The 14,091-nt window shown below is 38.0% G+C and overlaps 1 protein-coding gene across 5 annotated transcripts in view; it reads left to right on the top strand.

Moving 5' to 3' along the window:
* The window catches only part of DMXL2 (Dmx like 2), a 210,201-nt gene that overhangs the window by 63,197 nt on the left and 132,913 nt on the right, over positions 1–14,091 (top strand). For all 5 annotated transcript variants that reach the window (XR_002824321.1, XM_023732477.1, XM_012555896.2 and 2 more), the window contains 3 exons: positions 790–868; positions 1,677–1,812; positions 2,672–2,738. Coding sequence is in view for 4 of the 5 variants with exons in the window: in XM_023732477.1 (XP_023588245.1) it covers positions 790–868; positions 1,677–1,812; positions 2,672–2,738 (282 nt within the window). In the remaining variant the exon portion in view is untranslated. The remainder of the gene's footprint in view (positions 1–789; positions 869–1,676; positions 1,813–2,671; positions 2,739–14,091) is intronic.

Below are 14,091 nucleotides of genomic sequence, written 5' to 3'. Positions count from 1 at the left end.
GTAGGGAGTGGGAAAGCATATATTGCTGTTTACCGGCTGTTCTATCTCCTGCTGGAAGCTCCGTGAAGCTGCTTTATTATATCCCTATTTGCTGGTCTCTGATAGGAGTCCAAGATGGCGGATCCGTGCTGCATTAGCTGATAGGGGACCTCTCCATGTATGTCTCCTCACTCTCTGTTCTCTGTCTCTTATTCCATTTGGTGCTTGGCTGAGTTCTTTATCTCTTCATTTGATGTTTAGGATTTCAGGATTGCTGTTTTCTGTGTTTGGTTTAGTTTTTCGAAGCTTTGCCGTGGAGGGACGGCGTGATGCTTCTGCCTAGAGCGCCATGTTGCTAGAAGTCTGGAAGTTATTTTTAAAACATTGTTTTGCAAATAATAGTAAAATATTTGTGTCCTTGTTTCAGATCATAAGCTCTTTAGTTTAAGAAAATGATAAAATGATAGCATTCATGGATATTAGTATTTTAAAATTTTTATTGTGTTTTAGGTGAAGGTTTATAATGCATATTACTTTTTCATTCAAAAATTTTATGCACAAATCATTTTGTGACATTGGTTGCAATGTGTTAGCACTCTCCCCCTTTCCTTTTCCACCCTGGGTTCTCAGTGTCTATTCATCCAGTTTTCCTGTCCCTTCCTGCCTTCTCGTCTTTGCTTTTTGGGTAGGAGTTGCCCATTTGGTCTCGTATATACTTGATTGAACTAAGAAGCACGTTCCCCATGTGTGCTCATGGATATTATTTTAAAAGTATATCTTTTTCTTTTTTCTCCTCTCTTTATGTTTCAGCAACTGAAGTGTCAATGGCTTAAAACTGGGCAGTTTTTTTTGAGTTCTGTGACGTACAACTTAGCATGGGACCCGCAAGGTATTTAGTGATTATTTTCAGAAACTATGAAAATTAAATATTAATTGTATGATTACAGTGTGATATAGTCTTCCTTAATAAGAAAATGATCAGTAGTATGTTTTCTTTTTGCTAATGAACGAGTGTCCTTTTTTTCCTTCTTGGTGTACACTGCTGTGTATACAGTATTTAACTTTTCTATGCTTTTTTTTCCTCCCTAGAATGTTTTATTCCAAGAAACAGTGATGATTTGTTCCTTAGTTAACATGTGCTGCATTTTATTCTATTGTACTTACTAAGACATAAAATCAGAAATAAAGCAGGGCCAAACCCATCCCCCCCCACCTTGTTTTGTTATCATTTATACTTCAGGGAAGTATTATCTTTAATTCTGAAAGATGAGAAACTTCTAACGAATAATGTATGTTGTCCCTTTTTACATTCACAATTAATGTGGGCAGTTTTTATATTTCATGTAGAAAAACAGATTTCACTAATTTGTAGTTATGTCGTATAGCTTGAGAACATACTTATATATTGTATATACTAATTCTTTGGGGGTTGTTTGGTTATTCTACTTTTGTGTTATTTTTTAAAGACTTACATGATACATAGCAGTTCTTCCTAAGTAAGCTTTTCTCTTTTGTTCTCAAATCTGCCTCAAGAACTACTCTTTTTTGTCTCGCGGCTTCTTAGATATATGCCAAGTGTTTTTCATAGTTAACGTTGCTTATTTGTTACAGTTTATGGACCTAAATAGAAGCTTACGTGTACATTTCCTTCCCTACATAATCCTTGCTTATTCATCAAAACATTCTTTAATTTTCAGATAACAGATTGTTGACAGCAACCGAGTCTGTTCAGTTGTGGGCTCCTCCAGGAGGTGACATTCTGGAAGAGGAGGAAGAAATTGGTAACAGCATTCTTCCTGTCTTAAATGATTGGAGATGCATCTGGCAGTGCAAGTTAGTGTCTAACTCAGTTGTTACGTTCACTGATTTAAAAATGCTCCCTATAATATGTTTCCTTTCACATAGTCTTTATTTTTTGGTGGTACCATAGCATTTAGAAGGCTAGAAGGTAGACTTTTCCTAACTGAAGCCAATTAGTATCTCATCCTTCAGTCAGAGCTACAGCTGATTGTTTATAAAAAGGACAAAAGTATTTTCATAGTAGTAGTCTCAGGGCTTGGGTTGGCAGGGTTGACACATGGGAATTACCCGCTAATGGATGAGATATGGATGGGGCTGGCAAGGGGAAGAGGTGGTGGAAGTCGCCAGCCACTCTCAAGTGGAAGAATGACTGTACCATTGACATTAATGTGGACTATGTGAAGGGAAGATGATGAATTCTGTTTTTAGCATGTTATATTTAGGATGATAGTGGGACATGAAGGTGTCGATATCCTGTATGCACGTTACTTGCAGTCTTCTTTGGTTACCTTAGTGAACTTAGAATTTCTGTTTTAACTAATTAATTAATATTTAAAACCAAAACGAAACCCTATGCCATCGAGTCGTTTTTGACTCATAGCAACCCAGGACAGAGTAGAACTGCCCCACAGGGCTTCTAAGGATCAGCAGTGGATTCAAACTGTCAGCCTTTTGGTTAGCAGCCAAGCTCTTAACCACTGTTCCACCAGGGCTCCAGTAATGTTTAGGAAGATGAAATATTTTACTTATATTTTCAGGAGTCAGAAGCATTTGCCACTCTTGTTCTGTGATTGTGACTTAGTTGTTATGAAAATCTCATTTTGACCATTAATGTATACAGTGTAATAGATTTTAAAAATAGTAGCTGTTTAACTGCTTTTGTTTTTTTTAGAACCTCAGTATCTGTACATTTGATGGAATGGTCTCCTGATGGTGAATATTTTGCTACCGCTGGAAAGGTAAAGGACCAAACAATGACAACAACAACAACAACAAAAAAAAAAAACCGAAAGAAACAAATAAAACAGTTAAAAATTCCCCTTATTTATTCTCACTTTGTTTTCTCAACTGTATAATTGGGATATTCCTACTCTACAAAGCTGGTCTGAGGACTAATGATAGTGTCTGTGAAAAACTGGTATGTCCCTCACAGGTGTTAAGCACTTGGGAAATAACAATTTTTATTATTGTAATCCTTATTTGAACTTAGTATTTGTGTTTGAAAATTTTTTTATGTTTATAAATAGCACATGTACATAATTTAAAAAGTAAAATTGTATTATTAGGTTCTCAATGAAAAGAAGCATTCCTCTGCCTTATTCTTCTCCACTCTTTAATTCCTATATCCTGGTGGCACGTTGTTAAGTTGTATATTTTGTTATTTCCCTCCATGTTTCTAAATAACTTGCTTATGCACCTATTTTTTGATTTTTTTTTTTTTTTTCAGTTTTCTGTATCATTTGTTGCCTTCCTACTATGTAAGCTGAGACTGTCCCTCTAACTGGTATCTCTATCCCCATCTCCACTTTTAACACGTACAATACCTACTCTTCCTCCTCTCTTCCTGATATAGGTAATACAATTTCTGGTTATATCAGTGTTCATTGTTCATGTTATTACGATTGCTGATTCTTTGCAGTTAACAGTTACTTTGAAGTTAATAATGGTTTGTTTTACTGTTTGCTTCGTTTTCTACGTGCTTAACTAATTCATCCCCAAAGCCTCTGACAGAGTTTGAGTCTCCTCTCAGTACTGTCCCAATCAGGAGGTACCCTGGCAACGTGTGGTCTCTGTGTACTGGCCTGGTTTAGTTGCTCTCTAGGTCTAAAGTTGAGCTGTCATCTTGAGATTTTTTTTTACCAAAAAACCCGAAACCAAGTCTGCTGTCATTGAGTCGATTCCGACTCATGGTGACCCCATGTGTTCCAGAGTAGAACTGCTCCATAGGGTTTTCTAGGCTGTAATTTTTACAGAAGCAGATTGCCAGGGCTTTCCTCTGTGGTGCTGCTGGAGGGGTTTGAACCACAAACATTTAGTCGAGTACAAACTGCTTGTGCCACCCAGGGACCTTTTTCATTTGGGAACCTCTGAAAATTCTCTTTGCCTCCTTGCTTTGTTAAATCCCGGCTTCTTAGCATTGCTTATCTTCTTTCCTTGATTTGATGGGAGACCATTCTTCAGCCATTTCCTGAGAAAGGTGAATGGGGAGAACATTTTTAAGGCTTTGCATGTCTGAACATTTTTTCTTCTGCTCTTGTATTTGATTGAGATTTGGCTAGGCATAGAATTGCATTGAAAATCATTTTCCATTAGAATTTTTAAGTCATGGTTCTATTGCTTTCTGCCTTCCAGTGTTACTATTGAGAAGTATAGTGCTAGTATGGCTCCCGCTGTCCCTCCCTCCTTCAGCCCCTAGTTATAGAGGTTTTAATTCTCTTTTCATTATCCCTGTTCTGAAGTTTTATGATGATGTCCATAGTATGGGTCAGTTGTCTGTAAATATGTTAAAGTATATGTCTAAAGGATAAAGACTCTTTTTGCGCCGCCTGTTTGGTAGACCTGTTCAGTCTAGAAACTCATGTATTTCCGTTCTGGGAGATTATTTTGTATTATTTCTTTTGTGTCATTTTCTTCCCTTCAAGTTCTCTTCTCTTTCTTTCTGTTGTTTATTTGGATGTAGGTCCTCTATACTGCTCCTCTAATTTACTTTGTTTTCTCTCTTCCATTTTCCTTCTCTTCATCTTTTTGTTTAATTTCTGGAGGATTTTTCAGCTTTAGCTTTAAAATTTTTCCCCCTGTATCACATTTTTAATTTCTGAAAGTTTTTTCTTTTTATTCTCTGAATGCTCTTTTTTAAATTATGAAATGTTTCATGAGTACAAAAGAGTATTTATATAACTTCTATAGAAGAGATAATAAACACACGTGTACCCTCTACCCATCTTTAAGACAAAGAACATAAAACTAATGTATCTGTTGTCTTCCTGCCTGCATCGCCTTCTTTCCCATCTACCCCAGGCATCCAGAATCCTGAATTTTATGTTTATTATTTCATAGCTTCTTTTTTTATACTTAAACATATGTAAATCTCAAATAATATAATGCTTAGCTTTTCAGGTTTGAACTAAAAAAATGATACGATACGGCTTGTGTTCTTCTGTGACTTCCGTTTTGCACTCAGATTTATATTTGTGAGATTCATCCATGTCGATGCTAATAGTTTATTCATTTCTACTGGTGTATAATATTCCATTATATGAATATTCCCCAATTTATTTATCCATTCTCTTGATGATGGACATAAATTTTTTAAAAATATTTTTGCTTTCATAAACAATGTTGCAGTGAACATTCATGTATTTATCTTGGTGTACCTGGTCATAATTTGTCTGGATATATACTTAAGAGTGAATTATGCATTTTCAACTTTACTATGTAATTCTAAATTGTTTTCCAAAGTGTTTGTCTCAGTTTGCACTCCCACTAGTAGTATATGAGTGTTATGATTACACTGTATTTAGACAACATGATATGCTTATAATGGTGTAGTAGAAGTTCAATTTTTGCCAGTTTGTTGGGTATAAAATAACATTTTGATATGGCTTTAATTTGCGTTTTCCTCATTGCTATTGTAATATGAATGTATTTTATTTGTGGATGCTGTTTTTTTTTCTTTTTAATTTGAGGGAGTTCTTTATCTAGTCTGATCATAACCCCTTGTCAGTTATATGTGTTGCATGTATCTTTTTTTAGTTATGGCTTGTCTTTTCCATTTCTTTATGATACTTTAATTTTTTAAAAAATTCTCAACCATAAACAAAAGCAGAGAGAATAGTATAGTGAACTCCTTTGTACAACCACTGCCCAGCTTCAACAGTTAATATACAGCCAGCCTTGTTTATCTGTACCACCCCTCCCCCATTTGGATTATGGATTATTTTGACTTATATCACTGATGTTATTCATCTGTAAACATTTATATTTTTAAAGGATAAAGACTTAAAAAGACAGCTTATCCATAATATATCATGTGTTAATGGTAGTTTGAATTTATCAATCTTTTCCTTTAAGAATTGTTTTTCTTACCATGTTTTAAGAAATCCTTCCTTATTCTGATGTCATAAAAATACTCTCCTTCATTTTCTTATAAAAGTTTACAACTTCTGTCTTTCATAACTAAGTTCTTAATCTAAATGGATATCTGTGGTTTTGGTACAATTTATTGAATCGTTCATTCTTCCCCTACTGATCTGCCATGCCGTTTCTGACGTGTACTAAATAATGTGGACAGTCTTATACATGTTTATTGGACATGTGTGTAGATTTCTCTTGGGCATATACATAGGAGTGGAATTGTTGGGTCTTAGGTTACACATACCATCACCATTAGTAGAAAACACCAATTAGTTTTCCAAAGTGGATGTACTAATTTATACCCTTTACTGGTAGTGCGTGCTAGTTCCCGTTGCTTCTTGCCAACACTGATATGGTCAGACTTTTTAACTTTTATAAATTTGGTGGATGCTGAGTGTGACTTCACTGTAGTTTTAAAGTGCACTTTCCTCTGATTATTAATGAGGTGAATACCTTTTCATGTGTTTATTGAGTATTTGAATGACGACTTTCAGAAAATAACTGATCAAATCCCTTGTCCATTTTTTAAATGCGTTCTTGATCTTTTTTCTTGTTCTGAATAGGAGATCTTTCTTATTCTGAATATGAATTCGTTGTCAGTTACATGTGTGGCAGAAATCTTCTCTGTTGCTTGCTTTTTCAGTTCTTAACGATGTCTTTTGATGAATAGAGATACTTAATTTTAATATAGTTAAATTTATCAATTTTTTTCCGTTATGACCATGCTGAGTCCTATGCAAAGTATTTCCTCTCCCTGTGGCTGTGGTGGCATAGTGGTTAAGTGCTACAGCTGCTAACGAAGTGTGCGGCAGTTCGAATCCACCAGGCGCTCCTTGGAAACCCTATGGGGCAGTTCTGCTCTGTCCCATAGGGTTGCTGTGAGTCGGAATCGACTTGATGGCAACAGGTTTGGTTTTGGTTTGGTGGCTGTGAAGATTTTCCTAACTTATATAATCTTCTAGACCAGAGTTTCCTAAAGCTTTTTTTGTGCTTGGAGCCTTTTGGAACCCTGGTGAAGCCTACAGCCCTTTTCTCAGAATGTTTTTAAGTGCATAAAATAAAATGCATAAATCACAAAGGAAGCAAGTATTGAAATCTGTTTCAAAATATTAAAAAGATTTGTGATAATAGCTATTATGTACTTTAAAAATAATATATTCAGTAACTAGAAAATTAAACATTTAATTTATGGGCCAGTTAAAGTTTGATTGTTGTATATGGAATTAAAACTCTTCTATCTTGCTTTACAAGATGAGGACAGGCTTTTCCCGAGAACACCAGAAATCACCAAGGCTTTTTGAGTTAATCTCTGGTTTAAGAACACTCAGCTTTACTGTTTGGCAGCTGAATGATTAGCACAGAGTTAGTTGCTCAGTAGTTGCAAGAACATTATAGACAGGAAGACTGCAATCATGTGCAGTATATTAGCTTGTCTGATAACAGTGAAGGAGCCCTGGTGGCACAATGGTTGAAGTGCACAGCTGCTAACCAAAAGGTCAGTGGTTCTAACCCACCAGTCCATTTGTGAGAGAAGGATGTGGCAGTCTGTTCCTGTAAAGATTACAGCCTTGGAACCCTGTGGGGCCGTTCTACTCTGTCCTATAGGGTGTCTATGAGTTATAATTGATTTGATGGCAATGGGTTTAGTAACTGATGTAGTTTCAAAGTTGTCAAGAGCATAAAAAATGTTTTGAGATATCTGTAGCAACTGTATGTGATGCAAAAACATACATGATTTCTGTTGGGGACAAAGTCCCAGGTACTGCCAATATTACTTTGGTTTGTTGTTTATAGTCATAGCTCAAATTTAGCGTTTATTTCAATTAACAGTTATAAAAATAGACATGTAATTGTTTTTCCGCATTCAAATTCATGGTGCCTCTGGATCTTAGTTTGTGTTTCTCCAGAAGCAGACCCTGAGACAAGGATTTGAGTATAAGTACTTTACATGGGGATTTATTGGAAGGAATATACTGGACTTGAGGTAGAGAAATGAAGGCACTCGTGAAGAGTACGTTATCATGCAAGTGATGAATTAGTTTAGATCTCTGGGTAACTCTGGGAGTCAGTGGAGACATGTACCTCACACGCATCAATCATTGATTGAGGGCTCGTGCAGGGAGGATGCCAATTCTTGGCACTCCCAGCCAACCCTGAGAAAACCTCAGGCAAAGAGATGCAGATGCAGCCAGTTGGAACTGGCACGTTAAAATGAGAAGGCGTGAGGGGATATGGGCGTGATAGCAAAAGTGTCTTCTGTACTGTGATTTCTGTTTTTATGCACATGCCCCTTGAGGGGCCATAGGACCTCAGGTTAAGAAACCCTGGTCTAGAATCTGGATGTTTTATTTTTTGCCTTTTACATTTAAGTCTAAAATCCATGTGGAATAATTTGTAGGTATAGTTGAAGACAAGGTCAAGTTTCATGTTTATTTTTTGCTTAATATAAAGCCAATATACAAAAATTAATTGCTCTTTCATATACTAGTGATAATTAGAAAATGAAATTTACATAATGATGCTATTTATAACAATATCAAAAATATCAAATACCTAGGAATGACTCTAACAAAAGATGTTTGGGGCCTCTACACAGAAAATTACAAAACATTATTAAGAGAAACAAAAGCTCTAAAGTAAATGAAGAGCTGTGCCATGTTCAGAGGAGTCCTGGTGGCACAATGGTTAAGCGCTGTGCTGCTAACCAAAAGGTCGGCAGTTCAAACCCACTAGCCGCTCGGAAGGAGAGAAGACCTGCCAACCTGCTCCTGTAAAGAGTACAGCCTAGGTAAGCCCTATGAGGCAGTTCTGCACTGTTGTATAGGGTCGCTGTGAGTTGGAATCGAGTTGATGGCACATAACAGCAACATGCCACGTTCGTAGATGGAAGACTATATTGTAAAGATGTCAGTTCTCTTGTTCTACAGGAAAGGAAACTGCCGCTCAAGGACTTCCCAGAGAATACAGAGCTAGTCAAAAGGTAGAGCTGGGATTTTAACCCAGATGTGCTAATAGCAAAGCACCACAGTGAGCTGTCTTTATGTTTAATTGAGAGAATATATGTTGTATTTGTGGGGATTCTTTCAGGCCAGGTTGAGTTGCAAGTGTATTTGTGGGGATTCTTTCAGGCCAGGTTGAGTTGCAAGTGTATTTGTGGGGATTCTTTGAGGCCAGGTTGAGGGTGAATTCTTCCAGAAAAGGTTTATGTAGCTTCTGCCAGGCAGCTGAGGGTACTCTCAACTCAAACTAAATTCTCAGCTTGTAAGTTGTTCTATACAGCCTGAGTTTTGGTCCCATGAGGCTGCTTTGTGGCTGTAAGTTCTCAGGGGACACTTTTTCCTCCACTCATAGCCCAGGTTAGACACTTTTTCTGCCCTATCCCTTTTCAGTGAGGGTATTTTCCTGGTTCATCCTTTCGTTGAGGGGATAGTTGTTAGGGGTTTTATTGGCTTTATGCAAGGGCCTGTGATCTGACTTCTCCCCATGCTGTGTCTCCTGTGTGTAGCCACCTGAGACAAAAGTTCTTTGCCACTGGGTATTGGTAGCTTCCCTTATGACAGTCCAGATGCCAGCTCCAGCTTTTGTTTACTGTGAATTCTTGCCTGAGAAATTAGATGCAGTCAGAAGAGAACTTTGATAAGCTTCCACCACCTGCCTGTGTCTGTTCACCTCCTGTATCTCCGTCTATGTTTCTGTTCTCCCTGTGTTACCGTGGATGAACTGTGTTTTTATATAAGGCCAGTTCCTTCACTTGTGTACTAGATCCCATTAGCTCTTGTTTTCTCAGGGACACTGCTATTGCAGCTGTCTGTTCTCTCTCCTAGGTTTTCCCTTCTCTAGTGGGGCATCATTAGCATCCAAACATGCTAGAATCTTACCCATTGTAAAACAAACAGACAACAACAACAACAATAAAACCGTCTCTTGACCTTTCCTCTCAGCTTCTGCCCCAGTTCCCTGTGTCCCTTACAGCACTTTGAAAGAGTTGCCTGCGTAGTAGTTGCTGTCTCCAAGTTTCTGTCCTCATTTTCTATTAAGCACACCTACCACCACTCCTCGGAAACTGTCATCAGTGACTTCCTGGTACTGCATCCTGTGGTTAGTTCTTACTTAACCTATCAGTATGATTTAACACAATTGGTTACTTCCTTTACCTTGACACATTTCTTCACTTGGCTTCCAGGAACAGCACATTCTCTTGATTGCCTTCTTAACTCTCTGGTTTCCCCACCTTAGTTTCCTGGTATCGCCTTACCTCCCCCACTTTTAAATGATGGAGTACTCCAGGGCTTATTTCTTGGGCCTTTCCTCTCACTGGACTCATTCCCTTGGTGATCACATCTAGTGTCCTGGCTTCAAATGCCATTTATATGCTGAGGGCGTTCTAATTTGTATCTCTAGCCTGATCTTCAGGCTTGTATATAACTGTCTAAGACATTAATAAACATGCCTAAAATGAAACTTCTGGTCTCCATTAACCCCACTGCCACTCCTCACCCCCAGCTTTCTCCCCTGTAGTCTTTCCATCCCAGTGAACAGCAATTCCATCCTTCTAGTTCTTCAGGTCGAAAGTTTTGGAATCTTCATTGCTTCCTCTTTTTCTTTCCATATTCAGCCTTTAGGAAATTCTGTTGCTCCTGCCTTCAGAATATATGTAGAATCTGCTCACTTCTTAAGCACCGCCATTGTTATAACCTGGTTGAAGCTCCCATCATCTATCACTTGGATTATTATATTAAATTCTTAATTGGTTTCTCAACTTTTGCTGTGCTCCTGTATAGTCTACTTTCAAACCAGCAGCTGGAGTGATCTTTTTAACATGTAAGTCAGATCATGTCACTCCTCTGTTCAAAACTGTCACAGAGTTTCCTGTTTCATTCAATAAAAGCCCAAGTCTTTATGATGGCTTACAAGGCCTGATGCAGTAGGGTTCCCATTACTTCTTTGACCTTATCTCCTATTATTCTCCTCTTTGCACACTTGACTCCAGCCAGTTAGGCCTCATTGTTCCTAAATAGGCTAGGCATGCTCCCACCTCAGAGTCCTTGCGCTTGTTCCCTTCACCTGACACACCATTTCCTGCGAGGCCTGCATGAATTTTTTTCCTTCTTAAGTGTTACCTTTTCAGTGAGGCCCTTCCTAAGCACCCCATTTAAAATTGCACCCAACCTCCCACTGCAGTCTCTAATTCCTTCACCTGCCTTAACTTTATTCATAATTCACAACACTTATCACTGTTATTGTTAGGTGCTGTCGAGTCGGTTCTGATTCATAGCAACCGTGTGCACAACAGAATGAAACACTGCCTGGTCCTGCACCGTCCTCACAATCGTTGTCATGCTTGAGCCCATTGTCGCAGCCACTGTGTCAGTCCATCTCCTTGAGGATCTTGCTCTTTTTCACTGACCCTCTACTTTACCAAGCATGATGTCTTTCTCCAGAGACTGATCCCTCCTGATAACATGTCCAAAGTATGTGAGACGAAGTCTCACCATCCTTGCTTCTGAGGAGCGTTCTGGCTGTACTTCTTCCATGACAGTCCATGGTATATTCACTAGGAGTCTGTATTAGTTTTTTGTTGTTGTGTAACGATTTACCACAAACTTACTGGCTTAACACAACATACATTTATTATTTCATAGTTTCCTTGATTAGGAGCCCAGGCATGGCTTAGCTGGGTCCTCTGCTCATGGACTCTGAAGACTGCAATAAAGGTGTCAGCTGAACTGAATTCTCTTCTGGCACTTGACTAGGGAACCCACTTCCAAGCTCCCTCAGATTGTTGGCACAGTTTATTTCTTTGCAGGTGAATGACCGACCGATGGCTTGGCTTTTGGCTGGATGTCGGCTGGAGGCCTCCCTCAGGTCCCAGAGGCTGCGTGCACTTCCTTGTCACGTGGGCTTCCTCAGCATGGCTGCTCACTTCATCAGGCCGGCAAAGAGAACCTCCCTTTCTCTTTAGTGCCTTACTAACAAGACGGAGCCCTGTATATAACACAACCTAAACATGGGAGTTATATCCTTCACCTTTGCCATTTTCTGTTGGTTAGAAGCACACTCGGGAGGGACATATACGGGATGTAACATCAGGAGGTGGAGTTCATGGGGATCATCTTTGAATTTTGCCAGCACAGGGTCATGTTGTATTTGTGTTGATTTATTTGCTTATTTTCTGTTTTCTTCACTGGAACTTAAAACTTCTTGAGGGCAGAGATTTTTGTCTGTTTCATTCACTTCTGTGAATTCTGTGCCTGATACATATAAGACATTCAGGAAGTATTGAATGAATGAATGAATTATGTGGAAATGGAAAAAAAAAAAAAAAAATCCAGGGCCAGCATGAAGTCTAGATCATAGAAACAGCATAGATAAATATTTAAAAAAAAAACACCCTACAAAAAACAACCAAGCCTATCTCAATAAAGACATTGAGAATGCTGTCAATAACCTAAGGAAATTGTTTTTATTTAACAGGACTGTGTCAGTAAAAAAAGAAATGTCACAAATAACAGAGCTACCTAAACAATTTGACAAGGCAGAAAGTAAGGAGCCAGGCTCCTCAAAAAGTTAAACACAGAATTACTTTATGACCCAGCAATTTCATTCCTAGGTATATACCCAAAAGACTTGAAAGCCAGGACTCGAACAGATACACCAATGTTCATTCTGGCATTATTCACAATAGTTAAAAGATGGAGAAAACCCAAGTGGCTATCAACAGATGAATGAATAAGCAAAATGTGATATATCCATCAAATGGAATATTATTCAGCCATAAAGAGAAATGTAATTCTGATTCATGTTACAACGTGAATGAACCTTAAAACATTATACTGAATGAAATAAAGTCAGACACAAAAGGACAAATATTGTATGATCTCACTTATTTGAAATATCTAGGATAGCCAAATACGTTGAAAATTTTATTAGTTACTACCAGGGGCTAGGGAGAAGAGGGAAAAAGGAAGTTATTATGTAAGGGGTACTGAATTTGTTTTTGGGATGATGAAAAACTTTTGGAAATAGTGGTGATGGTTGCACAACATGGTGAATGTAATGTCACTGAATTGTACACTTAAAATGGTTAAAATGGCAATTTTTTTGTTATATGTATTTTCTAAAATAAAATTTAAAAAGAGAAAAGAAAGTAAGAAGCCAAAAGAAAATAATTAACAAAGCTAAAATAAAAAAATAAATTGGAAAAAATACTTTAAATAAACTACATTTTTTAAATAAACTACTGAAAATTTTGATAAGCCAGTACAATCATCTTTAAAATCAATCTGTTCCTATATGAAACATGGGAAAATGACTAGGCTAAGTTAGAAGAGAATAGCTTGCATACAGGTAGAAAGAATAGGCCTACCTGTTAGTGCATAAATTAAAATATAAACTTAAACTCTTTTAGAATCTTCGGATTTTGGCAATCTTAGAGACCATAGAAGGAAGCTGGTCTTTAAGGGTAAAGTCCACTTCTCTATCTACTGCCACTACCCAGGTTAGTGTCTTCATGGTTCTGGATCTTTGCAGTGGTGTCTTAGCTGGGCTCGCTGCAGCCGTCCTCTAGTCCACTCTTCTCACAGCAGCCAGAGGTGCCTGAACATACGGTCCTCCTTCTCATGGTGCTTTAAGGACTCCTGTTGCTCATAAGATGAAGACCACAATCCTGAACACTGGCTCTGCTGTATACCTGCCCTGGCATACCTCTCTACCTTTATTCCCACCTTAACCCCTACCACACTGATGGCCTTTCAGGACCTTGAATATGCCAATCTTTTTACTGCTTTCAGGCCTTTTTACATGCTGTTCTCTGTGTCTGTGGAATGTTTGTTTTTCCCCATTCTTTGCCTAGTCATCCTTCTATGTATTTTACAACTCTCAGTTTAAATATTAACATCCTTGGGGAAATTTTTGTTTTTATTTTTGTGCTTTAAGTGAAGGTTTACAATTAAGTCAGTCCCTCATAAAAAAATTTATACATACACTGTTATGGAACCCTAGTTGCTCTCCCTATATTGTGACAGCACACTCCTCCTTTCCACTCCAGATTTCCCATGTCTGTTCAACCAGTTCCTGACCCTCTCTGCCTTCTCATCTTGCCTTTGGACAGGAGCTGCCCATTAGTCTCATGTATCTACTTGAGCTAAGAAGCACACTCTTCACGAGTATCATTTTATG

The sequence above is a fragment of the Trichechus manatus genome, unplaced genomic scaffold (genome assembly GCF_000243295.1).
Source record: "Trichechus manatus latirostris isolate Lorelei unplaced genomic scaffold, TriManLat1.0 scaffold00052, whole genome shotgun sequence".
NCBI lineage: Eukaryota > Metazoa > Chordata > Mammalia > Sirenia > Trichechidae > Trichechus > Trichechus manatus.
The sequence above is the reverse complement of the archived record's forward strand: the minus strand, read 5'-3'. Positions and strand labels throughout refer to the sequence as shown.